A 27,682-nucleotide genomic window follows, 5' to 3' on the forward strand; every position below is an offset into this window, starting at 1 on the left:
TTTTATTCTGCATTTAATTTACACCTGGTGAGTAAATGTAATCCATTCACTATTGTAAAAGTAGGCCTATCTGATTTAGGGTAAATAAATGTTAACAACCATGTTATTACATGGAGAACAGTCATTACAGTGAGTGTCAGGGTCATCGTGTCATTTTAACATTGAATGTGAAAAATTGCAGTAAAATGGAAGAGGGCAATATGTCTACTATAATGAGCAATGACAGTTCTCTAATCAAATGTACTACATCGCATTACTCACAATAACAAATGTGCTAGGTGAAATTGATTATAAAACCAATTAGTTCTTCAAATGATCGTCTCAATTCAACTGGACAGACAGGAAAGCAAATTTGACTCATCATTTGGTGTCCCTCAACGGAAGACGTCTATTCATCAACAATTTGGTTCATGGAGATTGGGCTACCTCTACAGCACAGGGGACTGGAGCGCATTTCACACATGATTACGTTCATACGTTGACTAATTTCAGTCATCCACTCGGCACTGAATAAACAGCACCGCCCCAATCTCCCCTTGGTTGTTTGTTTTAAGTGAAGAGCGATCCATCGCAGAGCGCCGGGCTCGATTGACACTGTCTGATGATCTGCTACTGCGGCTGGCTCAGAATAACAAGGCTGTTCGCTAATACCCGTCTATCAGGGCTTTCGCCAAAACACCGAGCGAATAGGATCCAAAAAAGCCAACAAGGCAAGCAAGAACGCCGCGCCGCCGAAGTCCGCACCACAGGATGGCTTCGGGAGACCTTTACGAGGTACTGTGAAACCATGTCTAAGCGAAATACTCAGTAATATTGACGAATACTGGAATTAGGAAGTAAGGGGAGGTCCTCGTTAATGGAGAAAAAACGAAGTCCTAAACCATTTGACAGGCGAAACTAACCAACCCTCTCGAGAAGATGAGGCTCGTCTTTTTTTCGATGTGCCTCGGCGACTTTTGTATCGGGTGAATTGTATAGAGTTGTGAGTGTTCGAGTTCGCGATAAGATCATAAAATATAAACTCCCTGTCGGTCGCGCGAGTTGAAAGTCATGATAAAGTGACAGGAGCACTAAACGGACACGTTAAATTGCTCCAGACGGGTGATGTTTAGGAAGGTGCGCATGCCAGAGGATAGGCAATGTATTATTAGCCTAGCAAACATTTAGTGGAGGTGACAACAATGTAGTGGAGAAGCTTCGATGGAGTTATTGTGGTTTAACTAGATGATGCATGTGTCGTGCCAGAATGTGCGCCTCAACAATTCCGGGGCGCAAAGTTTGCCAAATGTTGGGTGATGGATGGATGGAATAGCCTAGAAGGTCTCGATGATTACGCGCACATCCCACTGGGCACACACGTCAGTTCAACGTCTAGTTTTGATTTAGGCCTACATTTGGTTGAGTTTTCAACTAACGTGAATTCAACGTGAAATCAATGACATGGTGCCTTGGATTTAGGTTAAAAGTTGTGCTAAAAAAAGATGTCCTTAAGTTGATGACTTTTTGCAAATCCAATCAGTTTCCCACGTTGATTCAACGTCATCACATTGCTTTTTGGGGGGTTGAAATGATGTGGAAACAACGTTGATTAAACCAGTTTTGGCCCAATGGGATGGCATGACTTTTATGGTGATGGATTGGATTTATTGCTGCCAACAACTTGGTCAGTCTTCCATGCTTGTATTGTGCTTATTGTTGACAATGTTGCTGACTCCAACTCTTCTTTATTGGAGGAGTGATGTCATGCGACCATGTTTCAGTTTCTTTTCACCATGGCCTATACCAGTTGCACTACAAGGTCATAAACTAGTTGGATTGCCTGATCATCACCAGATAGGTAAATAAGTTGCTTTGTACTTGACCTATTGTGTGGCATATCACCATCAACTGTTGACCAGGTTGACATTAGTGCTTGTTCTCAGCTGTGAGCTATTTCCTGCTGTTTGTTGTCAAAACTAAAATGTGTGCTTTCCTCTGATTTACTGGCTAGGAATTCTCTGTGACATTGTTTCACTATTGCTTTGAGAAATGGTTCAGGCTGTTTAAATGGCTTCTGAAATTATCCCCATCTGACTGTTTTCCTTAGGCTGTAGTGATTGATTTATAATTCTTATTCATTACATTTACATTTGAGTCATTTAGCAGACGCTCTTATCCAGAGCGACTTACAGGAGTGAGTGCGTACATATTCATACTGGCTCCCCTTGGGAATCGAACCCACAACCCTGGTGTAGCAACCGCCATGCTCTACCAACTGAGCCATTAGTAATAACAAGTCATTTTTAGTCATTAGGAATAACATTGTCATAAGGCCTACATTTCCTGTGTTTGCTGACGTAGTTGGAAATGTGCATGTCCACTTTCCACCAAATACTCCTCTTCAGGTGTTTGAATCCATATTCAGTCATTTTAATCGTTGCACCGTAAAAAGTTGACATTAAAAAATGTAGTAATGACAAATGCACTTAATTGATGGGAGGTCTGTTGCTCTATATAACCTAACAAGCCCAGGTCACATTTCATATAGCATATTAATTGGCTACAACGTAAATGCAATTTCTGACGGTCAAAACGATCACTTATTGAAATTGACAGTTAGCACATGTTCTTTCTGGAAGTGCCTTTTTTGCACATAGATCTGTGTATTCCAGTAAGTGAGGTGAGGTGAACTGGTTCAAGCACATGTGGTAATACAAGTGCGAGAGGAAGACTTCACTATCAATAGTGTCCTTCTGTATGGCTCCTGAATTGTATTCATGAAATGTAGGCCTGTAAGTGTGTTACACATGAAGGTGTGTTTAGGCTACCTAACAGACTGTAGGACTATGATACACTTCGTTTAGAAGAATTAAGAAGCTATGATTTGCAGAAGAGGAATTTGAACTATAGTTTTTACTTTCCAATTAGGAACTACAGCATATAGGCCAGTTAAATCCCATGCAAGTTGAATCAAAATGATCTGAATCAAATTTGAAACATTGAAGAGCTCAGAATGATTGATATTTCAAGATCATGTCTCAACTTAATTTCACAAAGTTTTCAGAGGAATATCTTTGAAATATAATAGGCCTATGATTGTACAATTATGCTACTTTCTTATGCACCATCACTCAAACATTAATCTCTCTTTGCATCTCTCTCTTTCTCTGCTTCTCTTTCTGCTTCTCTCTGTCCCCCCCCCACACACACTTTCTTTCTCTCTCACTCACTCACACACACACTCATTTTATGTTCTCCCTCTCCTTATCTCATATTGATTGAGATGGTCTGGTCTATTCAAATGGCCACCTACACTAGATGCCCCAAGCTCCAATGTCTCAGAATACCTGCAGTTCTTCTAAATCCTCTGTTGTGTGACTGAGCAGCAGTAATCCTATGGATTAGCAATGGATATGCTATATTTAGGAGTTTGTGTTATGTTTTCAAGAAATGCATGATATGATGTAGGGAAATATGAATATTCTGTTATAGAAATAAATCACATTTGTACGCCTCCAGAAAATGTCATGAAAGTGGTCATGGAGTGAGCTAAATTAGAACCTTTTGATTAGTCAACAAGTGATGTAAGTATTGCTCAAGTTCAAATCAAATGTTATTGGTCACATACACATGGTTAGCAGATGTTAATGCGAACGTAGCGAAATGCTTGTGCTTCTAATTCCGACAGTGCAGTAATATCTAATATCTAAATATTCTAACAATTCCCTAATACACACACATCTAACAAGTAATCTAACAATTCCCCAACAACTACCCAATACACACAAATCTAAAGGGGTGAATGAGAATATGTACATATAAGTATATGGATGAGCGATGGCCGAGCGGCATAGGCAAGGTGCAATAGATGGTATAAGATACAGTATATACATGTGATGTAAGATATGTAAACATTATTAAAGTGGCATTGTTTAAAGTGACTGATGATCCATTTATTAAAGTGTCCAGTGATTGGGTCTCAATGTAGGCAGCAGCCTCTCTGAGTTAATGATTGCTCTTTAGCAGTCTGATGGCCTTGAGATAGAAGCTGTTTTTCAGTCTCTCGGTCCCAGCTTTGATGCACCTGTACTGACCTTGCCTTCTGGATGGTAGCGGGGTGAACAGGCAGTGGCTCGGGTGGTTGTTGTCCTTGATGATCTTTTTGGCCTTCCTATGACATTGGGTGCTGTAGGTGTCCTGGAGGGCAGGTGGTTTGCCCCCAGTGATACGTTGTGCAGACCGCACCACCCTCTGGAGAGCCTTGCGGTCCATGATGAGCTGTCAAGATGCAGCTGAAATAATCATCAGTTCATTATTCTATTCATTCAAAATTCATAAAGTAATCAAATTGTTAACCATCAACATGCAGCCTTTATCAGCACAATTGAAAGGCACAACACACGACCACAAGTTCTTGTTCAAAACAAAAGTAGTTGTAACTGGCCATTGGGAGCGGTGTAGAGAGACTGGAGGAAACGGGTTGGCCTCGCAGGGGGGAAACATGTGGGCCATGAGGGCAATAAACTATGCATTGCATGGGAGATACACAGCACTTAATGGGTCGCCAAATATACTGAAGCTGTCTCAGAGACAGTATACTCACAATGTGTTCTTTGACCATTGCTTAAATTGAGATTTGGCTTTCATGAATTCTGTGTTCACTACCAACAAACAGAAATGTCAAKTTTAATTTAGAAGTACTAAATGAACCCCTTTGACACTGTTTAAACTGCAGTCCTCAGCCCTGGCAGACCTCCGTGTGTTCCTGCTATACCCAGGCTCTGGGTACTGTGAACTGGCGACTGAGGCTTTTGGCAGCTCAGGACAGGCATCTCCACCTCCACTGATTCCCTACCAGCTCATAGTCATGTATTGTGTGTGTTGTTGAACCCCTCTCCAACTCACTCCCCTTGTCTGTTTTACTAACCTGAGGAAGGAGAGTGTTTTCTCTCTCTGAAGTCGGCTTTGATCTGGTTTGTGTGACAGTGTGCGGGGCGGTAAGCATCATAATCGTCTCTTCATGACATCCCTGCTGCTCGCCCATCTTAGGTTGTTAAGTCATACTAATGTGCACAGCACCTTGGGTGGCAGGAGCATTTGTCACTGCTGGAGCTCAACAGCTCCACATCCACACCTAAAGCCTTTAACATTAAACATTCTCCTGATAGCCTAGTTGGAATGCAAAGGGAATAGAAGTTGTGTGTGTTTTCTTTTTTGTTTCTAGTGTTTATGTCCACTTGTCTGCAAATGTGCACGTAATCAGCGTTTCTTGGCTTGTGACTCCTATTGAATAGTTGGTGAACAGGCATACAGAAATAATCAATTTGGAAGTAAGAACCCAGCAGGGTGACATGTCAGGTCCGGCCACTAACAATGGACCTTATGTCAGAGTGAGAAAGAGGATGTTACGGTCTCATTACACCAGCCCAACTGTGTGTGTGTGTCTGTGTATGTGCATGCATGCATGCGTGTGTGTGTGTGTGTGTGTGCGCTACTGAGATTGAACGTCTGCCCCCTGCTGATTGTCCCCCTTGGGGGTGGTCATTGTCAGAAGGAGCAGACTGGCCAGGGCCACCATGGCGCTGTAAGAAGCAGCTGGCTCCAGGGAATGAGGTGAATACTCTCCACAGCACAAGTCTCTTTAATATATCTCCTCTCTCTGGTAATGAGCAAGCTGGACACACACCATTCAGGCTCAATATGATACAGTGGAAAGTATTCAGAACCCTTGACTTTTTCCACATTTTGTTACGTTACAGCTTTTTTCTAAAATGGAATAAATAGAAAAAAATCCTCATCAATCGATACACAAATTCCCAGAATGACAAAGCGAAAACAGGTTTTTAGACATTTTTCCAAATGTATTAAAAATACAAAACGCATACCGTATTTACATAAGCATTCAGACCCTTTGTTATAAGACTCGAAATTGAGCTCAGGTGCATCCTGTTTCCATTGATCATCCTTGAGATGTTTCTACAACTTGATTGGAGTCCATCTGTGGTAAATTCAATTGATTGGACATGATTTGGAAAGGCACACACCTGTCTATATAAAGGTCCCACAGTTGACAGTGCATGTCAGAGCAGAAAAACAAGCCATGAGGTCGAAGGAATTGTCCGTAGAGCTCCGAGACAGAATTTTGTCCAGAGCTCCTGGAGATGGGAGAACCTTCCAGAAGGACAACGATCTGTGCAGCTCTCCACCAATCAGGCCTTTATGGTAGTGGCACTMCTCAGTAAAAGGCTAATGACAGTCCGCTTGGAGTTTGCCAAAAGCCACCTAAAGGACTTTATGACCATGAGAAACAAGATTCTCTGGTCTGATGAAACCAAGATTGAACTCTTTGGCATGAATGCCAAGCGTCACATCTGGAGGAAACCAGGCACCGCTCATCACCTGGCCAATACCATCCCTACGCTGAAGCATTGTGATGGCCTTATCATGCTGTGGGGATGTTTTTCAGCGGCAGAGACTGGGAGACTAGTCAGGATCGGGGGAAAGATGAACTGAGCAAAGTACAGAGAGATCCTTGATGAAAACCTACTCCAGAGCGCTCAGGACCTCAGACTGGGTCGAAGGTTCACCTTCCAACAGGACAACAACCCAAAGCACACAGCCAAGACAATGCAGGAGTGGCAAGTCTCTGAATGTCCTTGAGTGACCCAGCCAGATCCCAGACTTGAACCCGATCGAACATCTCTGGAGAGACCTGAAAATAGCTCTGCAGAGTTTGAGAAGATCTGCATAGAAGAATGGGAGAAACTTCCCAAATACAGGTGTGCCAAGCTTGTAGTGTCATACCCAAGATGTTATAATACATTTTAGAATAAGGCTGTAACGTAGCAAATTGTGGAAAAAGTGAAGGGGTCTGAATACTTTCTATACACATATACATATTTTTATACACAGGCCAGCATGGTATCAATGTGGAACGGCTCTGTATTTATGTCCCTGTTGCTCATCCCATCACTGTCTGGTAATGGGCAGATGGCCATTTGGGCTCAGTGTCCTACTATGTGTTAATGGGCTTGCTGGGAGGCAGACGGCCATTCCGGCTTGCTGTGTGTGTGTGTTACACAGATGTGTATGTCGTGTTGAGCTCTGCTCGCTCTCTCCTGTGTGGGAGTAAATCACTACTTTTTGTTACTCCTTTTTTCTTTTAAAAAGGCATTTCATTACACTCTCCTCTGTACACACACACACACACACACTGCCCCTCCCACCTTCGATGCGAGGGCTAAGTCAAGCTCCATTGAAGTCATGTGGGTGGGAGGATGTTTTCTAAAGGAAAGGAGAAAAGCATTTGAACTGGAGGCAGGCAGCTACATAGCTAGTTGGGAGGGTAAAGTATAGTAGCCAGACTGATGTCTGCATGCTCCTTCGTGTGGGAGTCTGCTTGTCTTCCCACAGCATGTCATCCGCAGCATTGTGTATGAGACCACTAAACACCAAGGAAATGCTGGGGCTAAATGTCAGGGCACTTCCATCTGGTACAAGGTTAACTGCTGAAGAAAAGCAACTCTTGGCAAGATGTGAGGTTGTGTGATGGAGGTCTGGATCAAGAAATGGATTACAGTATAAAACAGACTCTGTTCTCAATAAAACACCCCCTTTTCAATACTAATTTGGTTTCTATCTTTGTTGTACTGTCAGAGAACAACCAAGGTCAACAGTTCACGTTAGTAGCTGACAATCAGTGTACTGTATATTCATTTGCAAACTAAGAGGCCATCACAGATTATTGAAGAGGACACCATAGATAGAGTTATGTCTATTAACACACTTGAATTCTACAGTGTGTGGCTTCCTAAATGTGATAATAAAGATTGAATGAGCCTATTATTGCTTTTCTGCAGCATGTAATGATGGTTATTGGAATAAAGCATGAATGGCTACAGAGAACCTCAGTGAGGTCCCTGAACCATCACGGTCTGCTGCTAGTTTCTCCAGTGCCATTATCAACTTCCTCCATGAGAACAGGAGATCTAGGGGGGAAGGTCCCTCCTGAGATGATGTGGTGGAGGGTGTGAGAGAGCTGCTGTCAACCAATTAGGCTTGTTTCTGTCTGCTTGGTCTCTGGGGGAGGACATGCAACAGGCAAACAGGAGAACACCTGTTCCACACGCACATCTATACACACATGAACATACTCCGAAAACAGAATGTTATACAGAATAATATAGACCACTGAAAGGGTCATGACCCATGACCCAGAGAACATAACCTTTATTATGCATCCGGGTGTCTGTGTGTAGAATGGAGAAAGCTCCCCCTTGACTATTTGTATTCTGTGGTCATTCATAATGGCTCTGTCAAATTGTCGTGATGTGTGTGTGTTGTGTGTGTGTGTGTGTGTGTGTGTGTGTGTGTGTGTGTGTGTGTGTGTGTGTGTGTGTGTGTGGTGTGTGTGTGTGTTGTTTGTGTGTGTGTGTGACCATGAATATCCACAGTCATGTTTAAGGGTTCCCCGTGATAGCAGCCTACATGTCAGCCTATGTGTTATCTCCTTCCACAGTGGGTCCACTGAATCTCCACCAGCAAGACGTTACAAATGTACTTTTAAGAAACAATTCTCCCCGGAGGCCGAGACGCATACACTACATGTCAGCCTATGTGTTATCTCCTTGCCACAGTTGGCCTACTGAATCTCCCACCAGCAAGACGTTACAAATGTACTTTTAAGAAACAATTCTCCCCGGAGGCCGAGACGCATACACTACATAACCAAAAGTATGTGGACACCTGCTCGTTGGACAATCATGGGCATTAATGTCCCTCCTTTTGCTGCTATAACAGCCTCAACTCTTCTGGGAAGGCTTTCCATTAGATGTTGGAACATTGCTGCGGGGACTTGCTTCCAGTCAGCCACAAGCATTAGTGAGGTCGGGCACTGTCGCAGTCAGATTTCAATTCATCCCAAAGGTGTTTGATGGGGTTGAGGTCAGGGCTCTGTGCAGGCCAGTCAAGTTCTTCCACACTGATCTCGAGTAACCATTTCTGTATGGACCTGGCTTTGTGCACGTGGGCATTGTCATGATGAAACAGGAAAAGGCTTTCTCCAAACTGTTGCCACAAAGTTGCAGGCAAAAAATCGTCTAGAATGCCATTGTATGCTGTAGCATTAAGATTTCCCTTCACTGGAACTAAGGGGCCTAGACCAAACCATGAAAAACAGCCCYAGTCCATTATTCCTCCTCCACCAAACTTTACAGTTGGCACTATGCATTGGGGCAGGTAGCGTTCTCCTGGCATCAGCAAACCCAGATTCGTCCATCGGACTGCCAGATGGTGAAGTGTGATTTATCACTCCAGAGAACGCGTTTCCACTGCCCCAGAGTCCAATGGCGGCGAGCTTTAGACCACTTCAGCTGACACTTGGTATTGCGGTGGTGATCTTGGGCTTGCGTGTGGCTGCTCGGCCATGGAAACCCATTTCATGAAGATCCCGACGAACAGTTATTGTGCTGACGTTGGTTCCAGAGGCAGTTTGGAACTCGGTAGTGAGTGTTGCAACTGAGGTCAGACGATTTTTGTGCGCTCCAGCATTCGCCGGTCCTATTCTGTGAGCTTGTGTGGCCTAACACTTTACGTCTGAGCCGTTGTTGCTCTTAAACGTTTTCACTTCACAATAACAGCACATAGAGTTGACCGGGGCAGTTCTAGAGGGCARAAATTTGACGAACTGACTTGTTGGGAAAGGTGGTATCCTATGACGGTGCCACATTGAAAGTCACTGAGCTCTACAGCAAGGCCATTCTTCTGCCAATGTTAGTCTATGGATTGCATGGCTGTGCAATGTTTGTCTATGGAGATTGCATGGCGGTGTGCTAGGTTTTATACACCTGTTAGGAACTGGGTGTGGCTGAAATAACCAAATCCACTAATTTGAAGAGTTGTCCACAACATTTGCATATAATGTCTAAGTTATTCATGAAGTTCAAATATACAGTGTGTCTTTTATCTGTGCTAGAATAGTCTGAGATGTTACGTTTTACTCTATTTTGGAATGTAGATGGGATATGCTGCCCTGACGTTCCCAGCTCTCTGGAGTTGGTACTATTGGCCTGCTTGAGTAGTGTTAATATAGAGTTGAGGAAGAAGAAGTGCTTTGTAGATCTCTTTGTAGCTTATACTGTAAGTGTCTATATGGCAAAACCAAATGATTTGGTCAGCTTTGAAACAGATTCTTCCCCTTCAGAGATCCTTCTGTTTAGTCAGGGGTGTGTGTGTGTGTGTGTGTGTGTGTGTGTGTGTGTGTGTGTGTACTATTCCACTGACTTCTACTCTTTATCAGTACATTTGTGTTCCTCTGCCAGTCCTTCTGTGTTGGAGCCAGGATTGAATTGCTTCTATTGTTGGTCTTTCTGTGTGTGTGTGTGTGCTGTTCTTATTGAGTCTGTCTGTGTCAGTCTACACTTTAAGGTTTGTGATTTGTATTATTTGTGTATTCCAGATATAGTCGCTGAACATTGAACGCTTCCTCGTTGGTAATGGACTTGTTCAGTGCTGCCAAACATTGTCTCCATCATTACCAGCTCTCCTGAGTCTARTTATTGTGCATTTGAGAATATGTCAAAAACACCCTGCCTGTCTGTTACACAATGGACAAACTAGACTGTAGTGTAGGCATTATAATCASCMATTTCWTTTCATGTTTCTAAAACAATGAAATCTCTCAAGTGAATGAGAAAGTGCCCATTGCTTTCAGACAGCAGTTTGGAGTCACGCTTCTCACTTGTCTATTGGCACGACATGGCTTTCACCTCGAAGTGATTATTAAATAGTTTGACAACCCTGTTTGGAAGCTTTCAAATGATATCAAACCCAACTGTTTATCTTTTTTCAGTGATGAAACATGGATGTCTCATGGTAGGGTGGGTATGCAAAAGGGGTCAACTTTGAGCACCTTTATCTCCTGAATGTTTTGGCAATTATGTCAAGCAAGTCACTTTCTGACCACTTCTACCATGGGCAAACATGCATGGAAGGTTTCGTTCAAATCCAAAGTGGGGCAGTCAGAAAGTGATTGAATCCATATAGAACTGCCCGTATGCCAAAATACTCAGTCTGTCAGCTCCACATTTGACATTATTGAAGTTACAAACTTGAAATGTACCACTCTGACTTGATGATCAATCCTCTATCATCATCCACAGAACAGATATCTGGTTCATCTGTATGGTGTGATCACAGTGCTGCTCCCATTGTTCCTCTCCTACATCTCCCATAACCGCTCTCTCTAACGCATGGTGAGAGCTTGCCTATCAGCACAGCAATTCCAGAACAGAATCACTGATAGACTGGTTATGCTAACATTAAAGAGGAGAGATTCAAAGTGGAGCTCTAACCTAGTCAGACTTTATTTACATCCCTATTACACATGCTTACTAGAGAATGACATGGTGACAGGTGGTACTTTTTGAATCTGATTTGAAATCATTAGAAATGGTATCATGTGCACATTTTTGAGTGAATCACCAAGGAACTGATAGAGGTATTTATTAGGCAAGGATAATGTCATTGAATTGTGATCATGTCGTTTGAAATACTGACTCTTTCTTGATTTTCTCCCTCTAGGTGGAGCGGATCATGGACAAGCGGCGCAACAAGAAGGGCAAGTGGGAGTACCTGATCCGGTGGAAGGGTTACGGCAGCAAGGAGGACACCTGGGAGCCCGAGCACCACCTGCTGCACTGTGAGGAGTTCATCGACGGATTGCATCTGCACACCCAACACAAACGACCCAAACCCCCCAAGCTGCCCCCCGGGACGGCTGGGGGACCAGGGAGGCCAGGAGGGCCACCAGGGGGAGTTGGACCACACCTCCTATCCGCCCGTCCTCCCGCCCCAGACACCCCGAGAGCACGAGCAGAGGCACGTAAGAAGAAAAGGACTAGTGTTAGTCCCGGGGCCGGGGTTAATCCTGGAGCAGGAGTAAGGGAGGGCATGGGTTTGGGGGTTGGTACTGGAGCTTCTCAGAAGCAGAAGAAGGTGAGCGGAGGAGGAGGGGGGGGGAAGCATGTCTCTCCACACAGGATGACCAAAGCTATGCCGTACAAGGCTCCTCCGGGGGGACTACATTTTGTGCCCCCGGTAAGGGCCCCTCATAACGGACTACAGAATGGAGAGATGGACCCTGTCCTGTACAGGGCAGCAGCCAGGACACACAGACTGAACCATGACACGGTAGAGAGGGTGATGGGGGGCGTGGAGACCCCCGGGACACCACTGGTCAACGAACTAGGTAAGTGACGCACTCTGAATGGTATATATACACCTTATTATAGATAGCTGGGTCATGAGTTTGTCCTGGCCAAGTGACCTGGCCAGAAAACATTCGCCCTAGCTATTGATTGAATGAACATGTGCAGGGAACTCTAGGATTTCTAGTAGGATTGATAGACAGATGGATAGACGGAACATTTATACATCACAGCTTGAGGTGATGCTGGTTTGCTCAGTCAGCTTGCTATCTTGCCAATATGCCAGCCAGTTAGCTTACATAATAGCCCAGTGGAAATGACATTGTTATATTGTTGTTGTCATTTTTCTTTTTCACTCAATTCCGATTCAATGTAGTTTTGTTCTCTATTGAAWTACAGTGATTCCAGCGGGATGGGAATATTTGAAATGGAAACGCATTGTATCCTGGACAGTTAGTTACATGCCATAGTGGATTTGGTAAACCAGGTTGTATCTCAGCATTGTACCAAATGTATAAGATGTAGATGAGACAGCCAGAGGATGCCTCYGTAGCCTATAGTTGAATGCATGCTCTGTGAGGTCCTTATGGTTCAGTATTGTACTACTGAGAGTGGTGATAAGGACAGTGAATTTCAGTCCCGGGTCACAGTCCAAGACTAGCCTCATTGAGTTAATGATTATATTTATAAAGTCCTTTCCACCTCTGTCAGGGTCAAATCACAATGTGTGGGGGCTGTTTGTCATCACATTGATAGTTAGATTCTTCTACATTTGTCTGGATAGACTGGATGTTTTTCAGTGGTAGTATTTTATGATTTTGTTTTAGTCCAATCTCATACCCAAGCAAATCAGTGCCAGGTGGCAAATTTAACACATTACAGCATACTGATGATATACTGAAGGCAGTTAATGGCCACATTACCACAGTGTGTTACACTTTACAACTTGAAACACAATACTATTGTACACCTCATATTTGTGTTAGGTGTGAATSATGTTCTRTAAAGCATTTWATTGTTACTGTTCTCTATTATCACTCAGGATAAGCTGGAGCCCTAGGCCACGGTAGAGCTGTGAAGATGTTGAATAATGTTCGGTTATCTGACTAGAACAAGACATGGAAAGTCACTGCATTTATTTGCGTCAAACATACGAAGAAAAGCCAAAAGCAGGCTTGAACAGTGATTTTTGCAGGGCATATATTTGTCTGAAACCCTTGTAAAAAGCATAGAAAATCTGTGTTTCCACAGAAACCCTTTGTGTTTCCACAGAAACCCTTTGTGTGTTTCCACAGATGATTATTGTTTTCCAATCCAGAGTCACTTAGACCCCAGCTGAAAGACACAGCAATGGGCTCATAAATGTGACCTGTTCAGGAATCTAGGCTTATGTCGTATGTTCTACTTCACGGAGAGGCATTTGAATGTAATCGTTTTATTTTTATAAAAATGTGTTTTTTGGCAGAAATCCTTCTGGATTATGTGAACTTCATGTGTTTTAAAACTTCTCTGGATAGGTGGGACGGTAGCGTCCCACTTGGCCAAAATCCAGAAAAAATGTACGCGCGCAAATTCAAATATTTACTATAAAAATCAATCTTTCATGAAAATCACACATGAAAGACATCACATTAAAGCTACACAATGTTGTGAATCCAGCCAACATGTCTGATTTCAAAAAGGATTTACGGGAAAGCACACCAAACAATTATGTTAGTCAGTACATAGCCACAGAAAAACACAAGCCATTTTCCACGCAAAAGATGTAGTCACAAAAAGCAGAAAGAGATAAAAATGTATCACTAACCTTTGATGATCTTCATCAGATGACGACTCATAGGACATCATGTTACACAATACATTTATGTTTGTTCGATAATGTGCATATTTATATCCACAAATCTCGGTTTACATTGCGCCATGTTCAGAAATGCCTCCAAAATATCCGGAGTAATTGCAGAGCCACGTCAAATAACAGAAATACTCACATAAACTTATGAAAGATACATGTTTTACACAGAATTAAAGATACACTTGTTCTTAAATGCAACCGCTGTGTCAGATTTTTTTAAACGTTACGTAAAAAGCACACCATGTGTCACGATCGTCGTAGTGAGGAGACCAAAGCACAGCGTGATTGAATACATCTTCATTTAATGACAACGAAAGAACACCGAAACAAACTATTACAAAACTATACAAAATAACAAACGAACGTGACGCTAATAATACGAGTGCAGCATCCAACATCAACATAGACAATCACCCACAAACCAAACTGGAAATGGCAACCTAAATAGGATCCCCAATCAGAGACACCGATAAACAGCTGCCTCTGATTGGGAACCAATCCAGCCACCATAGACCTACGTATGCCTAGACTACACACAACATCTAGACATACAAAACCCTAGACCAGACAAAAACACACTACCACCCTCGTCACACCCTGACCTAACCAAAATAATAAAGAAACAAGATAACTAAGGTCAGGGCGTGACACCATGCAATAATCAACAGAAATATGAGTTAACAGAAATATGAAATACATCAAAATATTCCCTAACCTTTATTATGTCATCAGAATGCACTGCCAGGAATCCTATTCCACAATAAATCGTTGTTTTGTTCGATAAGTCCATTACTTATGTCCAGCATGTGTAGTACACGTGTCCAAACGCTCGCGCAGAGCAGGCAAACGTCGGACGAAAACATCAAAAGTTATATTACAATCGAATAAACTGGTCAAACTTAGTAGAGAATCAACTCTCAGGATGTTGTTATCATTTTAATCCAATAAGGTTCCAACCGGAGAATTCTTTTCAGACTCTATAAGTAATGGAACGCATGGCGATATCATGAGGAATGCGCGTGACCAAGAACTGGCAATCTGCCAGACACTGACTCAACACCTCCCATCCGGTCCCACATCAACAGTAAGGCTTCATTCAGCGTTCTACAGACGTTTAACATCTAGTGGAAGGCGTAGGAAGTGCAAACAGATCATATATTACAGGGAATTGAATAGGCAATGAGTTTAACAATGACCAGTCTCAGAATTCTAACTTCCTGTTTGGATTTCTCAGGTTTTTGCCTGCCATATGAGTTCTGTTATACTCACAGACATCATTCAAACAGTTTTAGAAACTTCAGAGTGTTTATTACCCAATAGTAATAATAATATGCATATATTAGTACTGGGACAGAATAGGAGGCAGTTCCACTATGGGCACGCAATTCATCCAAAAGTGAAAATGCTGCCCCCTATATCAAAGAAGTTAATAACAAACTTGTATGCCATGTGTAAATAGAAATACAATAGTTTGTTTGGTCTGCCATGTAGCATGCTTCTGTCATATAACATGACTGCTCAGTATGTGAAGATAATCGTTCTACAAGATTTTTTGAAAGATTTAACGTTAGCCATGGAGAACTGAAAAAGTGTTGCTACTAGAGGTCAACCTATTAATTAGGGCCGATTTTAATTAGTGYTGATTTCAAGTTTTCATAACAATCGGTAATCTGCATTTTTGGATGCCGATCATAGCCGATTACATTGCAATCCACGAGGAGACTGCGTGGCAGGCTGACCACCTGTTACGSGAGTGCAGAAAGAAGCCAAGGTAAGTTGTTAGCTAGCATTAAACTTATCTTATAAAAAACAATCAATCTTAGCATAACCACTAGTTAACTMCACATGGTTGATGATATTACTAGTTTAACTAGCTTGTCTTGCATGGCATATAAWCAATGCGGTGCCTGTTAATTTATCGTCGAATCACAGCCTACTTCAAMTTCGCCAAAAGGATGACGATTTAACAAAAGAGCATTCGTGAAAAAAGCACAATCGTTGAACCAATGTACCTAACCATAAACATCAATTCCTTTCTTAAAATCAATTCACAAGTATATATTTTTAAACCTGCATATTTAGTTAAAAGAAATTCATATTAGCCGGTTAATATTAACTAGGGAAAATGTGTCACTTCTCTTACGATCAATACAAGCAGAGTCAGGGTATATGCAGCAGTTTGGGCCGTCTGGCTCGTTGCGAACTGTGTAAAGACCATTTCTTCCTAACAAAGACCGTAGTTAATTTGCCAGAATTGTACATAATTATGACATAACATTGAAGGTTGTGCAATGTAACAGCAATATTTAGACGGTTCCRTATTTCACTGAAAGAATAAACATTTTTTTCAAAATGATAATTTCCGGATTTGACCATATTAATGACCTATTTCTGTGTGTTTTATTATWTTATAATTAAGRCTATGATTTGACATTTGATAGAGCAGTCTGACTGAGCGGTGGTAGGCAGCAGCACGCTCGTAAGCATTCATTCAAACTAGAGGTCGACCGATTAWTCGGAATGGCCGATTTAGTTAGGGCCGATTTMAAGTTTTCATAACAGTCGGTAATYGGCATTCTTGGACACCGATTGTAGCCGATTACATTGCACTCCACGAGGAGACTGCGTGGCAGGCTGACTACCTGTTATGCGAGTGCAGCAAGGAGCCAAGGTAAGGTGCTAGCTAGCATTAAACGTATCTTATAAAAAACAATCAATCTTTACATAATCACTAGTTAACTACACATGGTTRATGATATTACTGGTTTGTCTAGCTTGTCCTGGGTTGCATATAATCGAAGAGGTGCCTGTTAATTTATCATTGAATCACAGCCTACTTCACCAAACGGGTGATTTAACAAGCGCATTCGCAAAAAACGCATTGTCGTTGCACCAATGTGTACCTAACCATAAACATCAATGCCTTCCCTAAAATCATACACAAGTATAATCTTTTAAACCTGCATATTTAGTTAAATTGCCTGCTAACATTAATTTATTTTAACTAGGGAAATTGTTTCACTTCTCTGCGTTCTGTCAGGCAGAGTCAGGGTATATGCAGCGTTTGGGCCACCTGGCTCATTGCGAACTGTGTGAAGACTATTTCTTCCTAACAAAGACGAATTAATTTGCCAGAATGTACATAATTATAACATAACATTGAAGGTTGTGCAATGTAACAGCAAATTTAGACTAGGGATGCACCCGTTAGATAAAATACGGAACGGTTCCGTATTCACTGAAAGAATAAACTTTGTTTTCGAAATGATAGGTTCCGGATTTGACCATATTAATGACCAAGGCTCGTATTTCTGTGTGTTATTATATTATAATTAGTCTTGATTTGATAGAGCAGTCTGGACTGAGGTGTGGATAGGCAGCAGCATGCTCGTAAGCATTCATTCAACAGCCCTTTCCTGCATTTGCCAGCAGCTCTTTGCTGAGCTTCAGGCATGCGGCTGTTTATGACTTCAAGCCTATCAACTCCCGAGTTAGGCTGGCAATACTAAAGTCACCTATTCAGAAACATCAATAGTCAAGGTATATGAAATACAAATGGTATAGAGAGAAATAGTCCTATAATAACTACAACCTAAAACGTCTTACTGGAATATTGACGACCCATGTTAAAAGGAACCACCAGCTTTCATATGTTTTGAGCAAGGAACTTAAACGTTAGCTTTTTTAGCATGGCACATATTGCACTTTTACTTTCTTCTCCAACACTGTGTTTTTGCATTGTTTAAACCAAATTGAACATGTTTCATTATTTATTTGAGACTAAATTGATGTTATTTATGTATTATATTAAGTTAAAATAAAAGTGTTAATTCAGTATTTTTGTAATTGTCATTATTACAAATATATATATATAAAAATCGGCCGATTTAATCGGTATCGGCTCTTTTTGGTCCTGTAATTATCGGTATCRGCGTTGAAAAATCATAATCGGTCGACTAGTTGCTACTGCTCAAAATAAATAAAATTTCTGCCCTGAATTTAGCAGGTGCTATCGACAAAGATCAGTGGGAAAAAGTTGTGATGGACTACTTTCTGCACACGGTCAGTGTGAACTGGAGTGACTTGACACAACGCGGGCCAAACAAGCTGTACAAACAAAACAGAAACACAGGACGTCTTATTTAGTCAGCTAAAGGGGTTCCAGAATGCTTTGAAGCATTCATCCATGTTTACGGGTAAGAGTCTAGCTACATTTTCAGATATTATACGTTTCTAATTTTGTCAAAAAAGTTGTTTTCATTGCAAGTTAAAGAACCGTTAGCTAGCGAACGTTAGCTTGCTGGATCGCTAGCTAATGTTGCGTGTATGATCTGTGTAATAATATTATTTGTATCTCAGAAAGCCTTTTGCATTGCTAGTTATAGCCTAATGTTAGCTAAATAGCTAACAATGAACCTAACGTTCTGAACTAACTCACTTTTGTACATTGTGCTGGTCTGTGCAATTTACCTTACTTTAGCGCCCAAAAAACATAATAATTCCAGATCAACTGTAATATCAATACCATTGTAGAGAAAAACTTCTCCCCTTTCCAACAAAATCAATGACGTGACCTTCATGATGCCCATCTCTGCATGATTCAAGAAGGCAATGAGCTCCGTCTGTTWAAAAAAAAAWTGGCGGGTGGGGAAGCGGCTTTTTTCACTTGATCTGTCCAACTTATCACCTTTAAAATGTAAATAAAACACTATGAAGAGTTTATATAATGTGTCATTACATACCTATTTGAAGGTTCGTGTCGAATTTGAATCGGGTTTTTAGGGCGGTGCTAAAGTGATCTTCAGAAGTAAACAGCGGCTTTTGAGAATCATGATAGCTTGCAGTGATGACGCAAAAATTGCCTAGGTATCCCCTCTTACCCTGTCCCTGTCTCTTTCTTGTTTTTAAATGGTGAGGGAAGTGCTACACCTCGTGGAGAGAGGGTGTAAGACAGAATTAGTTGCTTTATGTGTGCTGTACGTTATGTCATGACACGTCACAATTTAACGTACAGCGTCGGAGGGGTCAGTTTTTTTCAACTTTTCTCCAATACTATAGAGCCATTACAATGTCAATCAACGCTTGAATAGAAACGTAGTTCACACCCCCGATTTTGAAGTCAACACAGTTGCTACAGTCCCATTAGTTTTCATTGCAGCCTCGTCTGAATGTCGCGGTTGCGCAAATTTGTACGGAATGGGGTTAGTCACCGTTAGTTGGTTAGCTTTAGCTACCTGCAGAAACATACTACAGCATTTCATGCATGGTGGCTAGCTATGACAATCAGTTTGTATTGCTAGTAGTATGGTTGGGATTATGATTAATTGTTTACCTAGCTAGCTACATGTCTAAACAAAAGACTCCACTTCGCCAGGTTTCATGACCCATCAAGTTAGGTGTGTCTGGGGGTGAATACGGCCATCTATTGTATTTCATGAACATGTGTACATGTCTAGACAATGTGTACATGTCTAGACAATAGTGAACCATCCACATATCTAGATGTGGCTGGGGGGAGGTTAAAACATTTCTTTCACATGACACATCAATTTAGGCAAGTGTGTCTCGGTAAGCATAATCTAATAATTATAAAATATTTATACAACATTTTTATCTGAACACWTTCTATTTTGATATTGCTACTATGCAAATATACAAGTAACCATTTCACTGTACCGTTTACACCTTTGTGTTTGATATTGTGTGTGTTTACCAGAGACGGTAATGTGAACAATATCATTACCTGCACCAAAGGCAGATTAGCATATAGGCAAAGGACTAGATAGTGTATTGTTACCTGGAGTTTTTCCTTATTGTAGGTTACCACATTCACCACTTTTAGTCTTGAAATCTTTGGTTCTCTACTACAATACCTTACTCACTCTGTTTAGCACATGGCCTCGCATGTGAATCCCTAAAGAGATGGGTGGGGTTAAAGGTTAAGAGGGTGTGAGCGATGATGAATAGGTGTAGACAAAGAAGAGCTCTGCAGTAGGTGTACCAAAACATTGAAGGGACATTTCCTCAAAAGTGGGATTACAAGTTTAACCTCTCTGGGATAGGTGGGACGATTGCGTCCCACTTGGCCAAAAGCCAGGGAAAATGCAGAGCGCCAAATTCAAATAAAATTATATAAAAATCAAACTTTCATTAAATCACACAGGTAAGATACCAAATTAAAGCTACACTCGTTGTGAATCCAGCCAACATGTCAGATTTCAAAAAGGCTTTTCGGCGAAAGCATAAGATGCTATTATATGATGATAGCACAACAGTAAACAAAGAGAGTGTAGCATATTTCAACCCTGCAGGCGCAACACAAAACGCAGAAATAAAATATAAATCATGCCTTACCTTTGACGAGCTTCTTTTGTTGGCACTCCAATATGTCCCATAAACATCACAAATGGTCCTTTTGTTCAATTAATTCCGTCCATATATATCCAAAATGTCCATTTATTTGGCGCGTTTGATCCAGAAAAAAAACAGCTTCCAATTTGCGCAACATCACTACAAAATATCTCAAAAGTTACGTGTAAACTGTGCCAAAACATTTCAAACTACTTTTGTAATACAACTTTAGGTATTTTTAAACGTTAATAATCGATCAAATTGAAGACGGGTCTATCTGTTTTCAATACAGGAGGACAACAAACTAACAACAAACTACACATAACGTTACACTGATTCAAGATGGCCGTACTTATTCATTGCACAAAGGAATAACCTCAACCAATTTCCAAAGACTGGTGACATCCAGTGGAAGCGGTAGGAATTGCAAACAAGTCCCTTAGAAATCTAGTATCCCAATAAACTCATTGAACAGACAGTGACCTCAAAAAAAAAAAATCTGAATGGTTTGTCCTCAGGGTTTTGCCTGCTACATAAGTTCTGTTATACTCACAGACATGATTCAAACAGTTTTAGAAACTTCAGAGTTTTCTATCCAAATATACTAATAGCATGCATATCTTATATTCTGGGGATGAGTAGAAGGAAGTTGAAATTGGGCACGCTATTTATCCAAAAGTGCCCCCTATCCTAGTGCCCCCTATCCTAGAGAAGTTAACTTTCAAAGTAGAATTACTTTCCCATTGTTCCTCAACTGCAGTGTATGATATACCATTTTGTAGCTCTGAATCATTACTTTTGTCCAACGTAAAAAATAAAACACTATTTCAAATTTTGCAACATAAGACCGAATCGAGGTGGTCGGTCACAAATTATCTACAGTCCCTTATGCTTTGCATTATCGTCTCTACCTCTGTCTATTGTGAAAGCAGGACATGGTTGAGGTTTTAATGTCATCAATCTATATACATCCACTATACGGATGCATTAGTGTAACTTTGTCTTCATAGAAACACTTGCCTCAATATGGTCCCATCGCAACGAGTGTAATAGTTTATTGGTCGGGTGATAACAWTGTGACCTATGATGTCTAATGTCACAAGATAACCGAGGAGAAATGTCTGTCACGCTTACAGCAAGTGTTGGATTCTAACATCTGGCTGGGGTCTGGGGACTCTGAAAGGCCTACAAACCAAGGTTTGGACATGGTTTGCCAGCATTTACACTCTAGCTGTCACGACCTCCGCCGAAGTTGGTCCCTCTCCTTGTTCGGGCGGCGGTCGACGTCACCGACCTTCTAGCCATCGCCGATCCACTTTGCATTTTCCATTGGTTTTGTCTTCCATCACACCTGGTTCCAATTCCATCAATGACATGTTGTGTATTTAACCCTCTGTTCCCCCCCCTCTGTCCTTGTCTGTAATTGTTTATTGTAGTGCTTGTGGACGGTATGCTGGTGATTACCTGGGTTTTGTTTGACCCATTTCATGTATTGTTCTGTTGACGGTCGTTTATGTTGATTAAACGACACCGTTGTAAATCAGTTTTCGCTCTCCTGCGCCTGACTTCTGTCGCCAGTACGCACCTCATTACACTAGCTCTTTTTCCCATGGTCAAATCAGATCATAGAATACTTGTGCAGAAACATTTGTTGTGATAAAATATATTTGTAGGAATAGAAGAAATGATCATTGTAGTTGGTAATGTCTCAATGGGTCAAGTTATGTTTGCCTTGGTCAGTAACTAAATGTTGGTCCCTGTTTGGTCTTCTGTGATCAGCAGTGCTCAGTAATTGTTCTATGTAGACCTGTAAACAAAATGAGTCACATTGTCTCTCTCTGGGGATCATGGTCTTGCATTTGAATGTTGTCACAGCCATAGTTTACCCCAGACTGGGGCCTTGGTGTGAATCCATTTTCTCTGCTCATTTGCAGTCATGCCTCTTTCATTGTCTTAGAGACTAATAGAATCGAGATGGGGTCTGATTCAATAGTTATGATACGTTGACAAGAGAGCAGCATGCAAAATGAGGATGTTTCCTGATGTTAAAGAAAATTGATATAGCCTTCTCACTCTTTCAAGGGAGTATTTTAAGAAAGAGTCTGAATAGACATGCAAACAGAGCAATATAGATGACCAAGTTTTCTTTTCTTCGATATCAGTAATGCACATCMCAGCTCTACAGAAGTTAAATATTCAAATATTATTTGCATGTCTATTGTGTCACTAGCTGAGCTGGCACTTGCAGTACAACTGTGTGCACAAAAGCTGTCTCTGAATGAGTCTTCCAGTGAAGAGGCTCAAGTACACCCCTTGAGATTAGAGGTCAACCGATTAATCGGAATGGACGATTTTAATTAGGGCCGATTTCAAGTTTTCATAACAATCGGTAATCAGCATTTTTGGACACTGATTATGGCCGATTACATTGCAATCCACGAGGAGACTGCGTGGCAGGATGACTACCTGTTATGCGAGTACAGCAAGGAGCTAAGGTAAGGTGCTAGCTAGCATTAAACGTATCTTATAAAAAACAGTCAATCTTAACATAATCACTAGTTAACTACACATGGTTGATGATATTACTAGTTTATTTAGCTTGTCCTGCGTTGCATATAATCTATGCGGTGCCTGTTAATTTATCATTGGCAAAGTAGGCTATGATACAAACGGGTGATTTAACAAACGCATTCGCGAAGAACGCACTGTCGTTGCACCAATGTGTACCTAACCATAAACATCAATGACTTTCTTAAAATCAATACACGAGTATATATTTTTAAACCTGCATATTTAGTTAATATTTCCTGCTAACATGAATTTCTTTTAACTAGGGAAATTGTGTCACTTCTCTTGCGTTCTGTGCAACAGAATCAGGGTATATGCAGCAGTTTGGGCCACCTGGCTCATTGCGAACTGTGTGAAGACTATTTCTTCCTAACAAAGACAGCCAACTTTGCCAAACGGGGAAAAAAGCACAATCGTTGCACGAATGTACCAAACCATAAACATCAATGCCTTTCTTAAAATCAATACACAGAAGTATATTTTTTAAAACCTGCATATTGAGTTAAGAAATKCAGGTTAGCAGGCAATATTAAACTAGGGAAATTGTGTCACTTCTCTGCGTTCATTGCACGCAGAGTCAGGGTATATGCAGCAGTTTGGGCCGCCTGGCTCTGCGAACTAATTTGCCAGAATTTTACGTAATTATGACATAACATTGAAGGTTGTGCAATGTAACAGGAATATTTAGATTTATGGATGCCACCCGTTAGATAAAATACAGAACGGTCCGTATTTCACTGAAAGAATAAACATTTTGTTTTCTWAATGATAGTTTCCGGATTTGACCATATTAATGACCTAAGGCTCGTATTTCTGTGTGTTATTATATTATAATTAGTCTATGATTTGATAGAGCAGTCTGACTGAGCGGTGGAGAGAGATGCCTGTTTATTATCATTGGCAAAGTAAGGCTATGATACAAACGGGTGATTTAACAAACGCATTCGCGAGAAACGCACTGTCGTTGCACCAATGTGTACCTACCATAAACATCAATGACTTTCTAAAAATCAATACAAGTTATATATTTTTAAACCTGCATATTTAGTTAATATTTCCTGCCTAACATGAATTTCTTTTAAACTTTTACTGCCTCAGAACCCGGATCGCGGAGCAACCCCCCACACACTGATTAGCATAGATAGCATAGCTTCAGAAGTAGTGTAGCATCTAATAATCATTAAATCACAAGTCAAGACACCAGATGAAAGATACAGCTCTTGTGAATAAAAGCCACCACTTTCAGATTTTTAAAATGTTTTACGGAAGACAAATATGTAAATCTATTAGCTAAACACGTTAGCAAATACCCACTATTCTAACTCATCAGTTTCTTACTCTTCAGGGCTATCACAATTCGGCTCACTAAGATATTGATAGCCAATAACCTATAAAAAAAAAACATCAGATACAGTCTGATAACATATTCATGGTATACGGATATTTTTGTTAGAAAAAAATGCATATTTGTCAGGTAGAAATACAGGTTTAACAATTGCACGACCATCACAAATCCACTAGAATTATAGATAGAGCAACGTGTATGACCAATTACTCTCATATAAACATTTCAATAAATAGACAAAGCATAGCAATGGAAAGAACCCAGTTCTTGTGATTTCAGACCATATTTCAGATTTTCTAAGCGTTTTTTCAGCGAAAACACAATAAATCGATAATTAGCATACTACATGTTCCAACGTTACCAGAGCATCGATTCAGCCAAGAGCGCTATATAGTACCCAGCCGCAAAGATATTAATTTTTTTCACTAACCTTCTCAGAATTCTTCCGATGACACTCCTGTAACATCATTTTAACAACATACATATACAGTTTGTTCGAAAAGGTGCATATTTAGCCATACAAAACGTGGTTACAAATGAAAATACTAGGAAATCAAGCTCAATATGTCTGACGTCATCTTATCAGAGTGATCTAGTTTAATTAAAAGCTAATCATATTACTACTAAAAAATACAGGGTTGACAGGAATCGAAAGACAAATTAGTTCTTAATGCAACCGCTGATTTACATTTTAAAATTATCCCTTACTTTTCAATACAGGGTTGGCCAAAGTGAAGCTATACCAAACAAAATGGCGATATATGCGTTTAAAATATTTCGACAGAAAACGGTTTATCATATTAAATATTGCTTACTTTGAGCTGATCTTCATCATAGATTCTTGGCAATGTATCTTTCTATTTAATAAACGTCTTTTGGTCGATAGATGTCCTCTGTCCTTCGAAATGTCCATCACCAACGACCGACACCCTAAAGCGTGTCCAAACTTCAGAGTGCACGACAAAATAAATTCTCAGAATCGCACTAAACGGATATAAATTGATATAAAACGGTTCAAATGCACTACATTATGATGTTTTTAACAACTATAACGACTGAAAACATGACGCGAGAATATTTTGCTGGTTAGAAACGACTTGGAAGAGACAGGTCCGATGGCCTTCACGCTTGGAGCGCACGTTGAGAAAGGGCGGTCTCTGTAATTTTGGTCATTTATAATGGCTGTGAACTCTCCATCGATTTCTTGAAAACGTGATGACGTACAGACAACCCAGAGGAAGACGTAGGCAGTGTCGGTTTCTTCATAGCATTCACTGTGGCCTATAAACAGACCCCAGATCAGAGGTAAAAATTTTGAAATCTGAACGCCTGTCATGAAAGTGCTGTAGAAATTGTTCTGTACACTCAGAGACAAAATTTCAACTCCTATAGAAACTATAGACTGTTTTCTATCAATAATAACAATAATTATGCATATTGGTACGATCAAGAATTGAGTACGGAAGGCAGTTTAATTTGGAAATGTAAAAAAAAATAATGCTAACAGCTCCCCTATTGACAAAAGGTTAACTAGGAAATGTGTCACTCTCTTGCGTTCTGTGCAACAGAATCAGGTATATGCAGCAGTTTGGGCCACCTGGCTCATTGCGAACTGTGTGAAGACTATTTCTTCCTAACAAAGACAGCCAACTTGCCAAACGGGGAAAAAGCACAATCGTTGCACGAATGTACCAAACCATAACATCAATGCCTTTCTTAAAATCAATACACAGAAGTATATTTTTAAAACCTGCATATGAGTTAAGAAATGCAGGTTAGCAGGCAATATTAAACTAGGGAAATTGTGTCACTTCTCTGCGTTCATTGCACGCAGAGTCAGGGTATATGCAGCAGTTTGGCGCCTGGCTCTGCGAACTAATTTGCCAGAATTTTACGTAATTATGACATCACATGAAGGTTGTGCAATGTAACAGGAATATTTAGATTTATGGATGCCACCCGTTAGATAAAATACAGAACGGTCCGTATTTCACTGAAAGAATAAACTTTTTGTTTTCTAAATGATAGTTTCCGGATTTGACCATATTAATGACCTAAGGCTCGTATTTCTGTGTGTTATTATATTATAATTAGTTCTATGATTTGATAGAGCAGTCTGACTGAGCGGTAGTAGGCAGCAGCAGGCTCGTAAGCATTTCATTCAAACAGCACTTTCCTGCGTATGCAGCAGCTCTTCGCAATTGCTTCAAGCATTGCGCTGTTTATGACTTCAAGCATAATCAACTCCGAGATTAGGCTGGCAATACTAAAGTACCTATTAGAACATCAATAGTCAAAGGTATATGAAATACAAATGGTATAGAGAGAAAATAGTCCTATATAACTACAACCTAAAACGTCTTACCTGGGAATATTGAAGACTCATGTTAAAAGGAACCACCAGCTTCATATGTTCTCAGTTCTGAGCAAGGAACTTAAACGTTAGCTTTTTTACATGGCACATATTGCACTTATACTTTCTTCTCCAACACTTGTTTTTGCATTATTTAAACCAAATTTAACATGTTTCATTATTTATTTGAGACTAAATAGATTTTATTGACTATATTAAGTTAAAAATAAGTGTTAATTGTTCATTCAGTTTCTTGTAATTGTCATTATTACAAATATATATATAATATAATCAAATCGTCCGATTTAATCGGTATCGGCTTTTTTTGGTCCTCTAATTATCGTATCGGCATTGAAAAATCATAGTTGTCGACCTCTACTTGAGATGCACCATGTCATTTTCCAGGAAAGTCTCTCTAAATTAGGGTGCACCACTGCTCTGACTCCTGATGGATCCTAGGCCCATCACGCACTTCTGCCCATCACGCACTCTGGCCCATCACGCACTCCTGCCATCCGCACTCTGCCCATCACTGCACTCTGCCACATCACTCACTTCATAGACTCCATATCATCTGCCCATCATCATTCTGCTCCATATGTTCCAACAGGCTCACACTCTCCAACGTGAGATGAATCTGCACACAGCTCTGTGAAGAGGAAGCTTGGAGAGGAACAAAGGCTACGTGTTCGACAAGCGGCTGAGGTACAACGTGCGGCAGAACGAGATCAACTGTCGATTCCGTGACATTGTCGTCAGGAGGAGGAGGGCTTCACGCACGTCTGCTCTCCAGCAAGCACGTCTGAACACACGCACTAACACCAGAGGTAGGGGATACGATACAACACACCAACAACAACAACGCACTAACACCAGAGTAGGGATAACGTACACACACACACAACAACAACGCATAACACAGAGTGGGGATACGATCACAACACAACAACAACGCCTACAACCAGAGGTAGGGATACGATACACACAACACACAACAACGCACTAACACCCAGAGGTGGGGATACGAT

The 27,682-nt window shown here is 40.9% G+C and overlaps 1 protein-coding gene and 1 long non-coding RNA gene across 2 annotated transcripts in view; both read left to right on the forward strand.

The window, feature by feature from the left end:
- LOC139024134 (uncharacterized) overlaps positions 1-27,682 on the forward strand; it is a 247,225-nt gene that overhangs the window by 173,364 nt on the left and 46,179 nt on the right. The gene's annotated exons all lie outside the window — the stretch shown is intronic.
- The window catches only part of LOC112069599 (chromodomain Y-like protein 2), a 44,452-nt gene continuing 17,285 nt past the window's right edge, over positions 516-27,682 (forward strand). The window contains 6 exon segments of the mRNA XM_024136938.2: positions 516-774; positions 11,560-12,226; positions 20,681-20,711; positions 27,296-27,329; positions 27,331-27,412; positions 27,415-27,459. Coding sequence (XP_023992706.2) covers positions 751-774; positions 11,560-12,226; positions 20,681-20,711; positions 27,296-27,329; positions 27,331-27,412; positions 27,415-27,459 — 883 coding nt within the window. The 5' untranslated portion in view covers positions 516-750.

This window comes from Salvelinus sp. IW2-2015, unplaced genomic scaffold (genome assembly GCF_002910315.2).
Source record: "Salvelinus sp. IW2-2015 unplaced genomic scaffold, ASM291031v2 Un_scaffold1057, whole genome shotgun sequence".
Classification (NCBI taxonomy): Eukaryota; Metazoa; Chordata; class Actinopteri; order Salmoniformes; family Salmonidae; genus Salvelinus; species Salvelinus sp. IW2-2015.